Source organism: Heptranchias perlo, chromosome 7 (genome assembly GCF_035084215.1).
Source record: "Heptranchias perlo isolate sHepPer1 chromosome 7, sHepPer1.hap1, whole genome shotgun sequence".
NCBI lineage: Eukaryota > Metazoa > Chordata > Chondrichthyes > Hexanchiformes > Hexanchidae > Heptranchias > Heptranchias perlo.
This window is the reverse complement of record NC_090331.1, coordinates 13,145,174-13,167,131: the sequence shown is the minus strand read 5'-3', so window position 1 is coordinate 13,167,131 and position 21,958 is coordinate 13,145,174. Positions and strand designations below refer to the sequence as shown.

The following is a 21,958-nucleotide window of genomic DNA, read 5'->3' as shown; positions in this document are numbered from 1 at the left end:
CTCTGACCTGCTTTTGTAGCCACAGTATTTATGTGGCTGGTCCAGTTAAGTTTCTAGTCAATGGTGAACCCCAGGATTCGGTGATGTTAATGCCGTTGAATGGAGGTGGTTAGACTCTCTCTTGTTGGAGAAGTGCAGTGAGATGAACTTTTCTGGGGAGTCTCGTTCTTCTTTGCTCTAGTATCAGGTTGGACTGTGACTCTGGATTCTAACTATAACTACAGCATTTACACTTTAACTACAGCCTCGGTTGGAAACTAAACTGCTTCAGATTGACTCTACAATTATAGTTAGACAGCAGTGAGGAAACACTGGATTTAGACCAGGAAGAGTTATAATCTGAAATACTGTTATATTGTTCTTGGGTTTATATATTATTACCAAGGTTACTCAAAATCCAGCACAGAATAACGAAACAATAGATTTATTAAGGTTTATAGAAATTTGTAGCTTACAGCCTCCATACATCTAAATAACTGTAGTTCCAGTTCCAGCTGATTCTAGCCTCATTCAAACATAAAGGGAATATCTCTAAATATTTATATTCAGTGATGTTAAGGGATCATCTGTAAATCTGATGATCATTGAAGCTCACACTTTGGCTGCGAATTTTCTCAAAGCTGCTCCCGCTCTGTTGTCGTAACTCCACCATTGGTGTGGTGGAAATGTGGAAATGGGGTTTCTGCCACACATCCAGCGAAGTTTTGCCGGCGGAGTGGGAGCACCGCTGAGGAAATTCCCACCAAATTACAAGTAATCTGTGGGATGGAATGTTTTGCAACAGTGAAATCAACAACAACAACTTGCATATATACAGCGCCTTTAATGTAGTAAAACGTCCCAAGGCACTTCACAGGAGCGATTATCAAACAAAACTTGACACTGAGCCACATAAGGAGGTATTAGGACAGGTGACCGTCAAAGAGGTAGGTTTAAGGAGCGTCTTAAAGGAGGAGAGCGAGGTAGAGAGGTTGAGGGACCTTAGGGCCTAGGTAGCTGAAGGCACGGCCGCCAATGGCAGTGTGTGAAAATTGGGAATGCGCAAGAGGCCAGAATTGGAGGAGCGCAGAGATCTCGGAGGTTTGTAGGGCTGGAGGAGGTTACAGAGATAGGGAGGGGCGAGGCCTTGGAGGGATTTGAAAACAAAGATGAGAATTTTAAAATTGAGATGTTGCCAGACCATGAACCAATGTAGGTCAGCGAGCACAGGGGTGATAGGTGAGTGGGACTTAGTGCAAGTTAAGGTACAGGCAGCAGGGTTTTGGATGAGCTCAAGTTTATGGAGGGTGGAAGATGGGAGGCCGGCCAGGAGAGCATTGGAATAGTCAAGTCTAGAGATAACAAAGACATGGGTGAGGGTTTTAGCAGCAGGTGAGCTGAGGCAGGGGTGGAGATGGGCAACATTACGGAGGAGGAAGTAGGCGGTCTTCGTAATGGAATGGATTTTTTTTATTCGTTCATGGGATGTGAGCGTCGCTGGTGACGGATATGTGGTCGGAAGCTCATCTTAGGATCAAATAGAACACCAAGGTTGCGAACTGTCTGGTTCACTGGTTCAGCCCCACACAGTGGCCAGGGAGAGGGATGGAGTCGGTGGCTGGGGAACGGACAATGGCTTCGGTCTTCCCAATATTTAGTTGGAGGAAATTTCTGCTCATCGGACAAGCAGCGTGACAAAGCAGAGACAGTGGAAGGATTGAGAAAGGTGGTGGTAAGGTAGAGCTGGGTGTCGTCAGCGTTCATGTGGAATCTGACATGTTTTGGGATGATGTCGCCGAGGGGCAGCATGTAAATGAGAAATAGGAGGGGCCCAAGGATAGATTCTTGGGGGACTCCAGAGGTAATAGCGCAGGAACGGGACGAGAAGCCATTGCAGGTGATTCTCTGGCTACGACTGGATAGATAAGAATGGAACCATGCGGGGGCAGTCCCACCCAACTGGACGGCGGAGCAGACGTGTTGGAGGAGGATGGTGTGTTTAACCATGTCAAAGGCTGCAGACAGTTCGATAAGGATGAGGAGGGATAGTTTACCACGCTCACAGTCACATAGGATGTCACTTGTGACTTTGATAAGGGCCGTTTCAGTACTGTGGCAGGGGCGGAAACCTGATTGGAGAGGTTCAAACAAGGAATTGCGGGAAAGATGGACACGGATTTGGGAAGCGACAACACGTTCAAAGACTTTGAAGAAGAAAAGGAGGTTGGACATGGGGCAGTGGTTTGCAAGGTCAGACGGGTCAAGGGTGGGTTTTTTTTAGAGGACGGGGGGGGTGATATCAGCAGATTTGAAGGGTTCGGGATACTACCTGAGGAGAGGGAACCATTCACAATATCAACTAATATGGGGGCCAGAAACGGAAGATGGGTGGTCAGCAGTTTGGTGGGAATAAGTTCGAGGGAACAGGAGGTTGGTCTCATGGACAAGATGAACTTGGAGAGGGCACGAAGGGAGATAAGAGAGAAACTAAAGAAAGATGCGAGTTCAGGGCTAGGGCATTGGGGAACCTTAGGGGAAGTTTGGCTTGGTGGGCTACAGGAAGGGAGGGAAGTGGCAGAGGCAACTGAATGGATGGTCTCAATCTTAGTGACAAGGAAGTCAATCAGCCCCTCGCACCTGTTCTTGGAGGTGAGGAAGGAGGAGGCAGGGGAGAGGGGTTTAAGAAGATCATTTGTAGTGGAGAAGAGAAGCCGGGTGTTATCTTTGCATTCCAGGAAGGCCAAAGAGTAGACATTTGGGAATTTGAAAGTGCTGTTGTAAGTGACTTGCGAAATAGTTTTTTCCAGAGGCGGACACAGAAGGAAGTGGGGATGGGAGGGGGAATGGTGATGTGAGTGGAGACGGATACAAGGAAGTGATCAGAGATGACCTTATCCGTGATTGTCATAATGGGAGTAGAGAGGCTACTTGAAATGGCAAGGTCAAAGGGGTGGTCGTGAATATGGGTAGGGGATTTTATATGGGGGGAGAGATTAAGGGGGGTTAGGAGGGCAGTGAACCCTAGAGGATAGAGAGTATGATGAGTTGAGATGGAGGTTGAAATCACGAAGGATGAGAAGTCACTCAATGGAGAGGCTGAGGGAGGAAAGTAGTGAAGATATCTCGGTGAGAAACTTGGCGTTGTACTTGGGTGGGAGGTACTGAACGAGGATTTTCAAAGGAGAGGTGAGAGGGGTGGAACAAGGTGAGATACTCAAAGAATGAGAAGTTACATCAAAACTACAGCACAGAAGCAGGCCATTCGGCCCAACTGGTGCTAGAGGAGTAGGGGGACAGACCAAGATGTGATTTCTTGATAAGAGCCACACTGCCACCACGGCGGTCTGGAGGGGGCAAGTGGTGGAAGGTATAGCCAGGAAGGGAGGGTCCTGGCCGTGCCTAATAAAAACGATCAGTTAATTATTTGGTGATTTGTCTACAGCAGAACATACCGTTACATTTTAAGAGCAGACACGATTGAATATCCGTACCTTCTAGAAAGAACTATTTTAATATTATTTTGCTGTTCTGCTGACTCCAGTCAATGACAGGGTAAATACCATTACATGATCTCACTTGGGCACATCACAGAGGTCAAAAACTGCCCACCTACCCTCTACTACAACAACAACAATTTGCATTTATATAGCACCATTAATGTAGTCAAACGGACCACAGCCCTTCACAGGAGTGATTATCAAACAAAATTTGACACCGAGCCACATAAGAAGTTGTTAGGACAGGTGACCAACAGCTTGGTCAAAGAGGTAGGTTTTAAGGAGCATCTTTAAAGGAGGAGGTAGAGGTGCAGAGGTTTAGGGACGGAATTCCTGACCTTAGAGCATTGACCACTGAAGGCACAGCTGCCAATGCTCAGGTACCTTCTTGGATCTCATGATGACCTAGATGTGTGTCTGGTCCAAGAAGCTAACCCAGGAGAGAGTACTCTAGGATTGAAAAGTTAATGTAATTTCCCACTTTGTTGCTACTATTGATTCAAGCTGTGTTATCAGTGATTACATACCATTTCCATGTAATTAACCACAACTAAAGCCTCTTGCAATTTAATTTCCTGCTAAGTGCCTTTTTTTGAGGGTCAGGAAAGCTTTGTGAACAGGCCCAATACCCAGTGATGTGCTTCGACATTAGTGTTGAATGCAATTCTCCAATAAAATTTCACGGTTTGGGAGTTTTCTGTAAGACTGATTATGAATATAAAACTAACAACAGCAGCAAGCAATCACGTTCTTACAGTAAAGTGAAAGAGATACCAACAATTGCAAAGAAATTACAATGGACATTAAGGAAAGAGAAGAAAAGTTTCTTGAGGTATATTTAGACAAGAGTATGTATGGAAGAACAAATCAGATCCCTCAAGGATGACAGAGATATAATGGAAAGGGAGCGTGAAGGCAAGATAATAGTTTTTAATTATCATTTCACAACCGTTTGCACTACAGATGTTGTAAAGCAGCCAATGGTAGGGGATGGGTTGGGATCATGGTAAAAGATAGCAGTCAGGAACAAAAATGGCATATATGAAGGATTCTATGGAATTAGGTCCTGATGAAAATTGACAGAATAAATGCGAAAAGGAAAAAATATGGTTTTAAAAATCTTTTGAAGTGCACTGATTTTAGTAGCAGTCCCAAAGGACTGGAAAGTAGCTAATATGATTTAAATCTTTAAAGAGTATCAGAAATATGTTTGAGATTATAGGCCTGTTGCTTGACACCTATAATGGGGAAACTACTGGCATCTATTATGAAAGAAGGAATTCAAGGATATCCAGCTAGATTTAAGGCAATAAATCTAATCCATGGCCTTATGAAAGTCAAATCATGCCGAACAAATATATTGGAATTCTTTGTGAATTTAATACAGTTAAAGGAGGAGTCTAAGGTAGGCACTGCAGATCTTGACATTAAGAATGCATTCAAAATGGTCAATCACAGGGTACGGTAGCCTAGTGGTTATGGCATTGGAGTAGCAACCTAGAGTTTAAATATCTATAAATTTGTGAGTCAGCACCAGAAAATGACCATGAGAACTGCTTGATTGTCATAAAATATCAACTGGTTTACTGGTGTCCTTCACAGAAGGGAACCTGCTCTGGCCTACACATGACTCTCGACCCACACCATTTCATTAACTCCTAATGTCCTCAGGACAACCAGGGGTGGACAATAAATACTGCCTTGTCCGTACTGCCCATGTTCCAAAACAAATTTAAAAATTACTGCTCAAATAGAAGTTAATTTAGGGGTATGGTAGGGTATTGCTTATGTTACTGGATTAGTCATTCAGAAGCCTGGACTAATAATCCAGAGAACATGAATTCAAATCTCTATGACAGTTTGACGATTTGAATTCAGTTTAAAAAGTCTGGAAATAAAAAGCTGGTATCAGTAAAAGAGACCGTGAAGCTGTCGGAGTGTCGTAAAAACCCAACTGGTTCACTAATGTCCTTTAGGGAAGGTAAATGTATCATCCTTATCCGGTCTGGCCTATAAGTGACTCCAGTCCCACACCATTGTGATTGACCCTTTAACTGCCCTCTGAAGTTGACTAGCAAGCCACTCAGTTCTATCAAACAGCTGCCAACGGTTAAAGAAGGCGGCCCATCACCACCTTCTCAGCAACTAAGAATGGGCAATAATTGCCAGCCTTGTTAGCAGCGCCCACATCCCAGAATTATTTTTTTGTAAAGGTTCATGGAACTTAAGACAAATTCCTAATTTAGATTATCAATAGGGAATAGAGCAAAGTTTATTAATGGTAATATAGTCTTAATTAATTTGGAGTCCACTAAAGATTGGTTCAGGGAGCCCTGCTGTTCATAATATTCTTTAATTATCTCAATTATGGGATTGCAAGTTGGATCTTTATACCTGACACAAAGTTCTTTATGAAAACAAGATATTTCAAGGAGAGGGTTATCATTCAGTCATGTCACTCATCTCCAAGGACACCAACAGAAGTGTAGCTAATCCTGATGGAAAGCTTTCATGTTTAGATTAGGAATACAAGGGCTGCTGCAGCTCAACTTCATCTTTCTGAATCCATGCAAAAACCTGCACAAATTGCAGGTGGTGAAGCCTCAAACAGGGTTGCTACAGCACGCATCCAAGAAAGACTTGAATTTATACTGCACCTTATCACATCTTTCAGAAATATCTCACATGCAAACAATTACTTTGAAGTGCAGTGACTGCTGATCTGTGTGCAAATGCAACAGTCATTTTGCACGAAGCAAGATCCTACTTGGACAGATTAAACACCTCCTCAGTCCTGCATTGGAGTGTCATCTTAGATCATGAATTCAGACACTTGTTTTGTAGCTTGAAGTCACACCTCCTGACCCAGAGGCAGGAGTGACATAAAGTGGAACAAGCTAACACATGCTGGAAATCTCAAACTTGTCGACTGTGTGACGATGTATAATTTCTCCAACATCCTCTGTATTGAGAACAACTATCAGCATCAGTTTTGCGAGACATCTGTCTTCATTGCCGATACATCTGGCTGTGCCTCGTTGTAATGCTGGAGAATATATTGAAAAAAAAAATTCGACAGATACTTACCAACTGGATAGATGAATGACAGATGGCATTTAAAATGGAAAAATGCTAAGTAATGCTCATCAGTGCTAGAAATTAAAAAATGCATTACACAGGTTTGTGTCTATCATCAACTAATATTCAAAGTGTTCACATTGTATGGCAGCAGTTGCCAATACAAATATAATATCAGTCTATTGAAGGAGATAACTCTAATTTCTGCCCATCCCTCCCATTCTTAATCCAGAAGCACTGAAGTCAATTGTTCTGCCCTGGTGAGGATCAGATAACTCCGCATGGACTGGAGGTTGAACCTGGGACTTTCCTGTTCTGTATGACTCAGCTCCCCACTTCCTGAACCCACTGAGGAACTTGGGGAGCCCATTCTAACCTTCTAACTTCTATACTCCTGGGAAAATAAGAGTCTAAATGGGGTAGAGGAGCAGAGGGATCTGGGGGTACAGATACACAAATCACTAAAAGTAGCGACGCGGGTTAATAAGGCCATAAAAAAAGTAAACAAAGCTCTGGGGTTCATTTCTAGAGGGATAGAATTGAAAAGCAGAGAAGTTATGTTAAACTTGTGTAGAACCTTTGTTAGACCACACTTGGGATATTGTGAAAAGTTCTGGTCTCCCTATTATAAAACGTTTATAGAGGCACTGGAGAAGGTGCAGAAAAGATTTACTAGGTTGATACCAGAACTGAGAGGTTATACCAAGCAGGAAAGATTGAACAGGCTGGGGATCTTTTTCGCAAGAAAAGAAAAGATTGAGGGGTGACCTGATCGAGGTCTTTAAAATTATGAAAGGGTTTGATAGATTAGACCTAAAAAAGCTGTTTCCATTTGTAGGGCAGACCAAATCTAGGGGCCATAAATAGGAACATAGGAACACAGGAACAGGAGTAGGCCATTCAGCCCCTCGTGCCTGCTCCGCCATTTGATAAGATCACGGCTGATCTTTGATCTAACTCCATATACCTGCTTTTGGCCCAAATCCCTGAATACCTTTGGTTGCCAAAAAGCTATCTATCTCAGATTTAAATTTAGCAATTGAGCTAAATATAAGATAGTCACTAATAAATCCAATAGGGAATTCAGGAGAAACTTCTTTACCCAGTGAGTGGTTAGAATGTGGAACTCTCTACCACAAGGAGTAGTTGAGGTGAATAGCATAGATTCATTTAAAGGGAAGCTAGATAAACACATGAAGGAGAAAGGAAAAGAATATGCTGAGAGGGATATGATGTGGAGATGCCGGTGATGGACTGGGGTGGACAAATGTAAGGAATCTTACAAAACCAGGTTATAGTCCAACAATTTTATTTTAAAATCACAAGCTTTCAGAGATTATCTCCTTCGTCAGGTGAGTGAGTGAATGAGAGGTTCTCAAATCGCATATCTTATATTAGGCTGGGACACCATCACACCAATCAAAGGTGTCGTTGGTGTTCAGACAGGTTAGCCACGGAAAACAGTAGGTCCCAGTATACTGAATACACAATGTGTCAAATTACACAGACAGAGAGAAAGAGACCCAAAAGGCAGAGAGAGAGAGAGAATTTCCAGTTGTATTAAAAACAGATAACAGATAACAGGAAAAAACAAGTTATCTGTTTTTAATACAACTGGAAATTCTCGCTCTCTCCCCCTGCCTTTTGGGTCTCTTTCTCTCTGTCTGTGTAATTTGACACATTGTGTATTCAGTATACTGGGACCTACTGTTTTCCGTGGCTAACCAGTCTGAACACCAACGACACCTTTGATTGGTGTGATGGTGTCCCAGCCTAATATAAGATATGCGATTTGAGAACCTCTCATTCACTCACTCACCTGACGAAGGAGATAATCTCCGAAAGCTTGTGATTTTAAAATAAAATTGTTGGACTATAACCTGGTACTGATAGGGATAGATGACATTCAATGGCATTACCATCACTGAATCCCGCATCAACAACATCCTGGGAGTAACCATTGACCAGAAACTTAACTGGACCAGCCACATAAATACTGTGGCTACAAGAGCAGGTCAGAGGCTGGGTATTCTGCGGCGAGTGATTCACCTCCTGACTCCCCAAAGCCTTTCCACCATCTACAAGGGCACAAGTCAGGAGTGTGATGAAATACTCTCCATTTGCCTGGATGAGTGCAGCTCCAACAACAGTCAAGAAGCTCGACACCATCCAGGACAAAGCAGCCTGCTTGATTGGCACCCCATCCACCACCCTAAACATTCACTCCCTTCACCATGGGCACACCTTGGCTGCAGTGTGTACCATCTACAGGATGCACTGCAGCAACTCGCCAAGGCTTCTTCGAAAGCACCTCCCAAACCTGCGACCTCTACCACCTAGAAGGACAAGAGCAGCAGGCACATGGGAACAACACCACCTGCATGTTCCTCTCCAAGTCACACACCATCCCGACTTGGAAATATATCGCTGTTCCTTCATCGTCGCTGGGTCAAAATCCTGGAACTCCCTACCTAACAGCACTGTGGGAGAACCTTCACCACACGGACTGCAGCGGTTCAAGAAGGCGGCTCATCACCACCTTCTCAAGGGCAATTAGGGATGGGCAATAAATGCTGGCCTTGCCAGCGACGTCCACATCCCATGAACGAATAAAAAAAAGGGAGGCTTATGTGGAGCATAAACATCAATATGGACCAGTTGGGCCGAATGGCCTGTTTCTGCACTGTACATTCCATGTAATTCTATGTAACATTCAAATGAATAGTGCATATGTGTAAAAGTTTTATAAAGGGAAATACTGGAGTGGATTTTGCTGATATGCCCTGGGTTAACGAACAGCCTATTAGTCAGTATTGCTATAACTGTCCTGCTGCATATGAATCAAATGATTTTTATTTCCGTGTTGGTTTATGCACATAATATAATTTAATTGTAATTGAGCAAGATTTAGTGTTAAAAGGAACATGAGACTAAATAATTACTATTTGTGATATCCAAGGAGGAGGCAGGGATTTACAAGTATCTGTAAACATTAACTGGTTCACCTTAAATGCGTTTACAATTCCTTTCAAATATTGGACAAAGGAATGTTATACAAGCGCATTAAATGTTTGTCAATTAATATTAGCAACGGTGATTTCTACACAGTGACAACTGTCCTCCACTTATGGGCCCAGGCAGTTATCAGCAGGTTATTAAACTGACGGTGGAGGGTAATCGTAGCCCAACCTCAATCCTGCCCTCTCTCAATAGCTACACGCTTGCCAGCAGAGGTGACTGGACGGGAATCAGGGGCAGAAATTCTGGCTGACTTTTTCCCTCCCTTCCCAAGGGCTGACTCAACACAGATCAAAGGTGTAACCTAGGAACAGACTGATCTGTGTGACTCAGTATCATGCTGGATGATGAATTTATCCACAAATCCTCTGGAATCAATCTATTTTTTTAAAAAAAGAACTTGAATTTATATAGCGTTTTCACAACCTCAGGAAGTCCCAAAACATTTTACAGCCAATAAAGTACCTTTGAAGCATAGTCACCGTTACAATGTAGGAAACGCGGCAGCCAATCTGCGCACAGAAAGGTCCTGCATATAGAAATGTGATAATGACCTGATGTTTTAGTGATGCAGGTTGAGGGACTCCCCTGCTCTTCTTCAAAATAGTACCATGGTATCTTTCACCTCCAGCTGAGAGGGTAGATGGGGCCTCGGTTTCACATCTCATCTGAAAGACTGCACCTCCATCAGTGCTGTACTTCCTCAGTACTGTACTGGGAGTGTCGGCCGAGATTTCAGTGCTCAAGTCTCTAGTGTGGGACTGTGAAGCCATCACCTTCTGACTGAGAGGCAGGAGTGCTGCCAACTGAGCCACGGCTAACACCTTATATTATCTGTAGCTGAGAGGACAGGGAAATGAACTGGTACAAGGCTTGTCAGAGCCAGCTATAGGGGGTGTGCAAAACTGTAGGTGTGTGTGTGTGTGTGTGTGTGTGTGTGGGTTGAGGGAGGTGGTGGAGGGGCAACCAAGTTGATACGGTTAGGGTTATCGTTCCAGTTAAGTGCAGCAAATTTATGAAAGCTGCGCTCCCATACACCACACAGCGCTGCCTTTGAAATGCTTGAATATTCAAAGGTCTATGTTAACGTTTTGATTCCAAAATTATGAACATGAAACATCACTGAAAAGTGCCTACAGAGTGTTAGTTTAAAGGTACACAATGTTTTACTAAATAAATAAATGCACCCCTAGGTATTCTCTACGGTCCAGAGAGAAAATGGCTGAAGGACAGACCTCGTGAAAGGATATAAAATATTAAATGATTAGATATGGTAAATCCTGAATATTACTTCAAAATAAGGCAAGAGAGTCGGACCAAAAGGTTGTAAACATGAACCAGTTGAAAGCAAATTTGAATCAGGCAACAGAAGGAACCTTGTTGTGCAGAGGATGATAAATGGCTGCACTAATCTGATGGTCAGGGTTGTAGAAACACAAAGGACATATTGTGAGAGACTGCTCCAGGCGGGGAGTCTTGCTAAATGGAAGCACGGATCGGGGCTTCGATGGGTCGGACGGAATTTTCTCAGCCTTAATGTGCATTCTTATGGACACTCATTTAGGATACTGGACATTATTTTATGCTAAAGTCTACACATAGAATTTCCTGCAGGAGATCAGTGGGTCTCCGGAAGAAATATCGAGAAATGGTTACCTCTGCCCCATTCCTCCAGGGTTCCACTGAAGTTATGGGGGGAGATCGGGAGAATCCTGTGGCAAATCCTACCCTGTTTTGTTTAATACACTAATAAGTACAAGAAGTTGAATCTGCGTTACTGCCACCAACTAGAAATGAATGACTGATCCTCACATTAGACACTGGCAAATCAGTCACACGGCGCAGTCAGTCAGCCAGCGATGACGGCAGATTAATTTGGCCTCTTCTCAACTTGTATGGTTTCATAATTATAGTGCAAATCCTCTCCACTGGGTTCAACCAGCAGTACCATTAAAGATCAGCTTGAATTTCAGCAAAATTAAATATACTGCTGGGTCTATATTTTTTGAATTATATATTCCTAGAGGCTGCTAGAGCAGGTCAGAGGCTGGGTATTCTGCGGCGAGTAACTCACCTTCTGACTCCCAAATGCCTCTCCACCACCTACAAGGCACAAGTCAGAAGTGTGATGGAATACTCTCCGCTTGCTTGGGTGAGTGCAGCTGCAACAACACTCAAGAAGCTCGACACCATGCAGGACAAAGTAGACCGTTTGATCGGCACCCCATCCACCACCCTAAACATTCACTCCCTTCACCACCGGCGCACAGTGGCTGCAGTGTGTACCATCCACAGGATGCACTGCAGCAACTCGCCAACAGCACTTCCCAAATCCACGACCTCCACCGTCTAGAAGGACAAGGGCAGCAGGTGTATGTAAGTTCCCCTCCAAGTCACACACCATCCCGACATAGAAATATATCGCCGTTCCTTCATCGTCACTGGATCAAAATCCTGGAACTCCCTACCTAATAGCACTGTGGGAGAACCTTCACCACAAGGACTGCAGCGGTTCAAGGAGGCAGCTCACCACCACCTACTCAAGGGCAACTAGGGATGGCCAATAAATGCTGGTCTTGCTAGCGATGCCCATATCCCGAAAATTAATCTTTAAAAATTTGGAAAAGTGCTAGCTGGGAGTGGGTGGGGTGTGGGGAGATAGCGGGATGGGAAGTGCGATGTGGGAAGAGGGGCGCTATGACTAAACTTGCTGGTGGCCCTCAAAATATTAACGTCAGATGTGGATGTTATGCTGTTATCAGACACCGGGAGGTATGCTGGAGTCCTCCAGAGTGGGGCATACTGAAATTGTAAGCCGTTTTTTCTCTCCCCATGGAGAATGCACTGTGTCACGGGCCCATCTTCTTATCCCCTTTGGTAGCACCGTCGTCATGACCTACTTTTGAGGGATCTCCCAAGTTGTACGTAGAGAACACAAACACAAGGTGGTAGGAAGCAAAGGGTAATGGTTGACGGGTGTTTTTGCAAAGAGAATGCTGTTTCCAGTGGGGTCCTGCAAGACTCAGTACTAGGTCCCTTACGTGTTTTTTTATTCGTTCATGGGATGTGGACGTTGCTGTCAAGGCCGGCATTTATTGCCTATCCCTAATTGCCCTTGAAAAGGTGGTGGTGAGCCGCCTTCCTGAACCGCTGCAGTCCATGTGGTGAAGGTTCTCCCACAGTGCTGTAGGTAGGGAGTTCCAGGATTTTGACCCAGCGACGATGCAAGAACAGCGATATATTTCCAAGTTGGGATGGTGTGTGACTTGGAGGGGAACGTGCAGGTGGTATTGTTCCCATGTGCCTGCTGCCCTTGTCCTTCTAGGTGGTAGAGGTCGCGGGTTTGGGAGGTGCTGTCGAAGAAGCTTTGGTGAGTTGTCGCAGTGCATCCTGTGGATGGTACACACTGCAGCCACGGTGCGTCGGTGGTGAAGGGAGTGAATGTTTAGGGTGATGGATGGGGTACCAATCAAGTGATCTGCTTTGTCCTGGATGGTGTCGAGTTTCTTGAGTGTTGTTGGAGCTGCAATCATCTAGGCAAGTGGAGAGTATTCGATCACACTCCTGACTTGTGCCTTGTAAATGGTGGAAAGGCTTTGGGGAGTCAGGAGATGAGTCACTTGCCGCAGAATACCCAGCCTCTGTTCTGCTCTTGCAGCCACAGTATTTATGTAGCTGGTCCAGTTAAGTTTCTGGTCAATGGTGACCCCCAGGATGTTGATGGTGGGGGATTCGGCAATGGTAATGCCATTGAACATCAAGGGGAGGTGGTTAGACTCTCTCTTATTGGAGATGCTCATTGCCTGGCACTTGTCTGGCGTAAATGTTACTTGCCACTTATCAGCCCAAGCTTGAATGTTGTCCAAGTCTTGGTGCATGCGGGCACGAACTGCTTCATTATCTCAGGGGTTGCAAATAGAACTGAACACTGTGCAATCGTCAGCGAACATACCCATTTCTGACCGTATGATGAAGGGAAGGTCATTGATGAAGCAGCTGAAGATGGTTGGGCCAAGGACACTGCCCTGAGGAACTCCTGCAGCAATGTCCTGGGATTGAGCTGATTGGCCTCCAACAACCACTACCATCTTCCTTTGTGCTAGTTTTGACTCCAGCCACTGGAGAGTTTTTTCTCCCTGATTCCCATTGACTTCAATTTTACTAGGGATCCTTGGTGCCACACTTGATCAAATGCTGCCTTGATGTCAAGGGCAGTCACTCTCACCTCACCTCTGGAATTCAGCTCTTTTGTCCATGTTTGGACCAAGGCTGTAATGAGGTCTGGAGCTGAATGGTCCTGGCGGAACCCAAACTGAACATCGGTGAGCAGGTTATTGGTGAGTAAGTGCCGCTTGATAGCACTGTCGACGACACCTTCCATCACTTTGCTGATGATTGAGAGTAGACTGATGGGGCGGTAACTGGCCAGATTGGATTTGTCCTGCTTTTTGTGGACAGGACATACCTGGGCAATTTTCCACATTGTCAGATAGATGCCAGTGTTGTAGCTGTACTGGAACAGTTTGGCTAGAGGCGCAGCTAATTCTGGAGCACAAGTCTTCAGCACTACAGCCGGGATGTTGTCAGGGCCCATAGCCTTTGCTGTATCCAGTGCACTCAGCCATTTCTTGATATCACGTGGAGTGAATCGAATTGGTTGAAGACTGGCTTCTTTGATGGTGGGGATATCGGGAGGAGGTCAAGATGGATCATCCACTCGGCACTTCTGGCTGAAGGTGGCTGCAAACGTTTCAGCCTTGCCTTTTGCACTCACGTGCTGGACTCCGCCATCATTGAGGATGGGGATGTTCACACAGCCTCCTCCTCCCATTAGTTGTTTAATTGTCCACCACCATTCACGACTGGATGTGGCAGGACTGCAGAGCCTTGATCTGATCCTTTATTTGTGGAATCGATTACCTCTGTCTATAGCATGTTGCTTCTGTTGTTTAACATGCATGTAGTCCTGTGTTCTAGCTTCACCAGGTTGGTACCTCATTTTTAGGTACGCCTGGTGCTGCTCCTGGCATGCTCTGCTACACTCCTCATTGAACCAGAGTTGATCCCCTGGCTTGTTTGTAATGGTAGATTGAGGAATATGCCAGGCCATGAGGTTATAGGTTGTGCTGGAATTCAATTCTGCTGCTCCTGATGTCCCACAGCGCCTCCTGGATGCCCAGTTCTGAGCTGCTAGATTTGTTCTGAATCTATACCATTTCGGACGGTGATAGTGCCACACTGCATGTTGGATGGTGTCCTCAGTGCGAAGACGGGACTTCATCTCCACGAGGACTGTGCGGTTGTCACTCCTACCAATACTGTCTTGAACAGATGCATCTGCGACAGGTAGACTGGTGAGGACGAGGTCAAGTAGGTTTTTCCCTCGTATTGGTTCGCTCACCAACTGCCGCAGGCCCAGTCTGGCAGCTATGTCCTTCAGGACTCGGCCAGCTCGGTCAGTAGTAGCGCTACCGAGCCACTTTTGGTGATGGATATTGAAGTCCCCCACTCAGAGTACATTCTGTGCCCTTGCTACCCTCAGTGCTTCCTCCAAGTGCTGCTCAACATGGAGGAGGACTGATTCATCAGCTGAGGGAGGGCGGTAGGTAATAATCAGCAGGAGGTTTCCTTGCCCATGTTTGACCTGATGCCATGAGATTTCATGGAGTCTGGGATCAATGTTGAGTACTCCCAGAGCCACTCCCTCCTGACTGTATATCACTGTACCGTCACCTCTGGTGGGTCTGTCCTGCAGGTGGAACAGAACATACCCAGGGATGGTGATGGTAGAGTCTGGGATGTTGGCTGAAAGGTTTAATTCTGTGATATATATTAATGTGGTTAATATTAATGATTTGGACTTTAATGTGGTGGGGGGGCTTGATCAAGAAGTTTGCAAATGATACAAAAATTGGCCGTGAGGTTGATAGTGAGGAGGAAAGCTGTAGACTGCAGGAAGATATCAATGGACTGGTCAGGTGGGCAGAAAAGTGGCAAATGGAATTCAATCCGGAGAAGTGTGAGGTAATGCATTTGGGGAGGGCAGACAAGGCAAGGGAGTACACAATAAATCGGAGGATATTGAGAGGTGTAGAGGAAGTGAGGGACCTTGGTGTGCCTGTCCACAGATCCCTGAAGGTAGCAGGACACGTAGAAAAGATGGTTAAAAAGGCATATGGGATACTTTCCTTTATTAGCTGAGGCATAGAATATAAGAGCATGGAGGTTATACTAGAGCTGTATAAAACATTGGTTAGGCCACAGCTTGAGTACTGTGTACAGTTCTGGTCACCACATTACAGCAAAGATGTGATTGCACTAGAGAGGATACATAGGAGATTTACGAGGATGTTGCTAGGGATGGAGAATTTTAGCTATGTGTAAAGATTGGATAGGCTGGGGTTGTTTTCTTTGGAACAGAAGAGGCTGAGGGGAGATTTAATTGAGGTATATAAAATTATGACTAGATAGAGTGGATAGGGAGGACCTATTTCCCTTGGCAGAGGGGTCAATGACCATGGGGCATAGATTTAAAGTAACTGGTAGAAGGATTAGAGGGGAGCTGAGGAGAATATTTTTCACCCGGGGGTGGTGGGGGTCAGGAACTCACTGCCTGAAAGGGTGGCAGAGGCAGAAACCCTCAACTCATTTAAAAAGTACTTGGATGTACACTTGAAGTGCCGTAACCTACAGGGCTACGGACCAAGAGCTGGAAAGTGGGATTAAGCTGGATGGCTCTTTTTCGGCGACACGGACGCGATGGGCCGAATGGCCTCCTTCTGTGCCGTAACTTTCTAGGATTCTATGAAACACATTGTGCGCTTTTCAACTCGTTAAACTGGCTTTCCTGTGAAAGTAATAAGTAGCAATGATCTGCTGGAAAATTATTTTCAGTCAAGTATTTGCATTGTTCAATTAACCATCTGATTTGTCTTACAAGGTAATGTTGCCCTTGTGAAGGATTAACACATCCATTCAAAACACTTTTACAAACGGCTATTACATTGCTCCCTTCAATAACATTAAATTACATTGTGTATTAGGAAAATACCATTAATAGAATCCAATGTCTAGCTCTAATTAAACATGTGCGGTGCCAGAATGCTACATCTTACCTTTCTTACAGAATGGTCCATCATACGCAGAGTGAGCACAGTCGCAGGAATAGCCGTTATACTTCTCAATACATCTCCCCCCATTGTGGCACAAGTTGCCGTAACTGCTGCAGTGTCCTGGGCATCCTGGTTTCACCCCCGGGGTCATTTTCGCTCTCTCCTCAAGGTCAAGGGTCACCCCGTTTAATTGCAGGGACCGAATGCATCCAAGGAATCCTTTCTGCTTCGAGGCTGTTCCTCCTGAAATTGGAATGAATTATGCTTTAAATCCCTTCTCGTGTAATTTGCCACTTTCAAGCATAAACCCATCATCTTTGTTGAAATACCATAGCTAATCTACAAACATAATTAATGTCAAAAGATGGAATTTGGCAATTGTCCTTTTATATCATTTTTTTCTGCTTTCTACATAATGTCTCCAGCATATGAATGTGTTTCTTTCTTCCACAGAACAACTTTGACTTCAAAAATGGAAACTGTCCACTTTAAAACCCCAGAGACATTTATTGCCCAGCCATACTTCACATTTTGCACCATTGTCCAGTGGTTCTGTATTGATGCAAAAGTTGTAGTGTAAACCAGGATTAAAGGTGTTAGCTTCTAATTGAGGGAAATGGCATTGGCTGCCTCAGAGAGATTGGGATAGAAATTCATCTGCCTGTTATACTTTCTAGTCGATATTCAGTTTAATTTACTACAATAGAGCTGCATATTAAGTGGGGCCTATAAAGTGCGGCCAATCAAATAATGCCCGTTTAGCCCTGCCGCGCAAAACTCATTTCTATCCCATAGTCTTTCCCTTGTATTCTCTATTGCTTTTTACATTGGTGCTTATACATCAGGTGAGATCCCTGTTGTGGGAGAGGGTTTTACGTGTTTCACTCTCCCGAGTTTTTACACTTGCTGTTGGGAGTCAAGTAATGTAGGTACTCTGGGCTACACAGAGTGCAACACAGAGAGTAAGAGTAGAGACACGAGGGAGGGTGTCCCCGAGTTTTACTGAAAATGGCTCCCTTAACCTAACATTGTGCACCCACATTTTTGTGAATCTACGATGATATCAGTTCCACAACGTTGGGCCGTTTACACTGGGGAGAACTGTGCGTCTGCCATCAGCTGCACTCTGACAGTGTAAAACTGCATGTTCACTCTGATTCACGTTTGAATGGATTATGAACAAAGACACTATTCTTTCTGGTGCAAAGCAGTAAGAATGGGATGACAAAATTATCAGCAACATTCCCAAAGTTTTATTTTGTTATATAAGGAATGTGAAAGATTATTATTACAAACAACATTGAGAAGCATTAATATGTTATTCTATTATTTGATGCAGTATCTATCTCTATATTATATCCATCTATAGCCATTATATATTAAACTTAGTATGTAGAGTGTGTGTTTCATTGAAAATACATTATAAGTAACACTTACTCCTGTAGGTCACACTGTGATAGCTATTTTCAATGTTAAAGGTGTTGAGCTACCTTGTCACAATCTGTGTCACACACAGTAGCTATCTGGTTAGAGTTAAGAAACAATAGAGGTGCCATTACACTACTGGGGGTACTCCATAGGCCAACAACTAGTGGGAAGAACGCAGAGGAGCAAATTTGCAATGAAATCACAGAGATGCGCAAGATTCATAGAGTAGTGATAATGGGGGACTTCAACTATCCTAATATAGACTGGGATAGTAATAGTGTAAGGGGCAAAGAGGGGGAGGAATTTTGGAAGTGTGTTCAGGAGAACTTTCTTGACCAGTACGTTTCCGGTCCAATGAGTATGGAGGCATTGCTGGATCTGGTTCTGGGAAATGAGGTCGGCCAAGTGGAGCAAGGTTCAGAGGGGGAACATTTAGGGAACAGTGATCACAGAATCAAAAGATTAGCTATGGAAAAGGACCAATCTAAAGTATATTCAATTGGAGGAGGGCGAATTTCAATGGGATGAGAACAGATCTGGCCCGGGTAAATTGGAATCAAAGATTGGCAGGCAAAACTGTAATTGAACAATGGGCAGCTTTTAAAGAGGAGATGGTTCGGATACAGTCTAGGTACATTCCCACGAGGGAGAAAGGTACGGCAACTAAAACCAGAGCTCCCTGGATGACAAAAGAGGTAGAGAGTAAGATGAAGCAGGAAAAAAGGGGTGTATGACAGATGTCAGGTTGATAAGACAAGTGAGAACCAGGCTGAATATGGAAAGTTCAGAGGGGAGGTGAACAAGGAAATAAGAGGGGCAATGACAGAGTATGAGAATAGACTGACGGCTAACATAAAAGGGAATCCAAAAACCTTCTATAGGCATATAAATAGTAAACGGGCAGTAAGAGGAGTGGTGGGATCGATGAGGGAGCAAAAAGCAGATCTACGTATGGAGGCTGAGGGCATGGCTGAGGTACTAAATGAGTACTTTGCATCTGTCTTTATCAAAGAAGAAGATGCTGCCAAAGTCACAGTAAGTGAAGAGGCAGTTGAGATACTGGATGGGCTAAAAATCGATAAAGAGGAGGTACTAGAAAGGCGAGCTGTACTTAAAGTAGATAATTTACCCAGTCCGGATGGGATGCATCCAAGGTTGCTGAGGGAAGTAAGGGTGGAAATTGTGGAGGTACTGGCCATAATCTTCCAATCATCCTTAGATATGGGGGTGGTGCCAGAGGACTGGAGAATTGCAAATGTTACACCCTTGTTCAAAAAAGGGTGCAAGGATAAACTCAGCAACTACAGGCCAGTCAGTTTAACCTTGGTAGTGGGGAAACTTTTAGAAACAATAATCCGGGACAAAATTAACAGTCATTTGGACAAGTTTGGATTAATAAAGGAAAGCCAACACGGATTTGTTAAAGGCAAATCGTGTTTAACCAACGTGATTGAGTTTTTTGATGAGGTAACATAGAGGGTCGATGAGGACAATGCGGTTGATGTAGTGTATATGGACTTCCAAAAGGCTTTTGATAAAGTGCCGCATCATAAGCTTGTCATCAAAGTTGAAGCCTACTGGATAAAAGGGGCAATGGCAGCATGGATACAAAATTTGCCAAGTAATAGGAAACAGAGAGTAGTGGTGAACAGTTGTTTTTCAGACTGGATGGAGGTATACAGTGGTGTTCCCCAGGGGACAGGATCACTGCTTTTCTTGATATATATTAATGATTTGGACTTGGGTGTACAGGGCACAATTTCAAAATTTGCAGATGACACAAAACTTGGAAGGGTAGTGAACAGTGAGGAGGATAGTGATAGACTTCAAGAGGACATAGACAGGCTGGTGGCATGGGCGGACACGTGGCAGATGAAATGCAACGGAGAGAAGTGTGAAGTGATACATTTTGGTAGGAAGAACGAGGAGGGGCAATATAAACTAAAGGGGACAATTCTAAAAGGGGTGCAGGAACAGAGAGATCTGGGGGTATATGTGCACAAATCGTTGAAGGCGGCAGGGCAGGTTGAGAAAGCGGTTAAGAAAGCATACGGAATGCTGGGCTTTATAAATAGAGGCATAGAGTACAAAAGCAAGGAGATTATGATGAACCTTTATAAAACGCTGGTTCAGCCACAACTGGAGTCGTGTGTCCAGTTCTGAGCACTGCACATTGGGAAAGATGTGAAGGCCTTAGAGAGGGTGCAGAAGAGATTTACTAGAATGATTCCAGGGATGAGGGAATTCAGTTACGTGCATAGACTGGAGAAGCTGGGGTTGTTCTCCTTAGAGCAGAGAAGGTTGAGAGGAGATTTGATAGAGTATTCAAAATCATGAAGGGTTTGGACAGAGTAGATAGAGAGAAACTGTTCCCATTGGCGCAGGGGTCAGGAACCAGAGGACATAGATTTAAGGTGATTGGCAAAAGAACCAAAGGCAACATGAGAAATAACTTCTTTACACAGCGAGTGGTTGTGATCTGGAATGCACTGCCTAAGGGAGTGGAGGAGGCAAATTCAACTGTGGCTTTCAAAAGGGAATTGGAAAGTATTTGAAGGGAAAAAATTTGCAGGGCTACAGGGATTGGGCGGGAAGTGGGACTAGCTGGATTGCTCTTGCAGAGAGCCGGCACGCACTCGACGGGCCGAATGGCCTCCTTCCATGCTGTAAACATTCTAGGATTCTATCAACAGCTCCTATTTTATAGTGAGAGTATATCCCCTTGCGATTGCACAATCTGGCCACTGGTCTCCCATAAATCGCTCAAAATGCTTTCTGAAAACTTTATCGTACTGAATTTTTTTCTCAATAGCTGAAACTTCTAAACTCCAAAATTTAAATAAAATTCAAAGCTACGTATTTCACAATAATACCATTAAATTTGTCTTTTGTGTCTCTTTAACATTTTCCTTGGAGGCCTCTGCTTCTCCAAAAAGCTTGGACTTGGACTTGATATCTTTGTCCAGAGATGTGACACTGTGAACTGATTTTGGATCGTGAAGTCTAAGCATGTACCTAATTTCTCAGGGTGTATCGGTACTGCTCAATCAGCTGTACTGACTGAATAGTCCAAGAGTAGCTGCTCAAAAGCTTTTTCAAAATTATTTGAAGAAAATCGAGAGGATAAATTTCAATACTTTATTCAGGTAAAATTTATATAGAGTTTTTTCAAACAGAGAGGCTATTTTATGCGAGTGCGAGTGAGAGAAATGATGGTCTACTGTTTACTCACCAACCGTAGCTTTTTATGTGCCTTGTAATCTGCATTAAGCTCAGCGAGAGACAGTATTTAACCTCACTGAAATTGTGTTCATTTTTCAAGCAGAAAAGGTGAACTTTTAAACAACAAGCCTCTAATTATATCGCCTGATTATCGCTTGTCATGTTGACAGTTAGGAAATGTAAACATTCTAATTATTGTAAATAATTTTACAACACCAAGTTATAGTCCAGCAATTTTATTTTAAATTCACAAGCTTTCGGAGACTTCCTCCTTCCTCAGGCAAATGTTATTAACAGCTCTCAGATACAGGGACAATCATAGGGCTGGATTCTCATCCACTATCCTGCCCCATATGGCCTACCTTTATCTAACCGCGTCGACCTCAATTGCCCTCCCCTTCCCTACCTCCTCTGGAAATGCTGCTGGCACCAACTTCTCCACCACTGCATGCAAATACCGGTGTGGGGGGAGGGGGAGAAAGGAGTGGGAGTGGGACCTGGTTTCTCAAACTATTTCTCTCTCATTTGCTCCAGTTATCCCTCTTCCCAGGACCGTCTTGTTGAAGGTGGCACCAGGCCCAGAGCAGCGATGACCGTTGCCCCAAGGTTGGTAACGGAGGGAGA

The 21,958-nt window shown here is 44.2% G+C and overlaps 1 protein-coding gene across 1 annotated transcript in view; it reads right to left on the bottom strand.

The window, feature by feature from the left end:
• Nucleotides 1-21,958, bottom strand: part of LOC137323446 (contactin-associated protein-like 5) — a 630,151-nt gene that overhangs the window by 164,772 nt on the left and 443,421 nt on the right. The window contains exon 22 of the mRNA XM_067986920.1: nt 16,688-16,927. Within this exon, the coding sequence (XP_067843021.1) occupies nt 16,688-16,927 (240 nt within the window). The remainder of the gene's footprint in view (nt 1-16,687; nt 16,928-21,958) is intronic.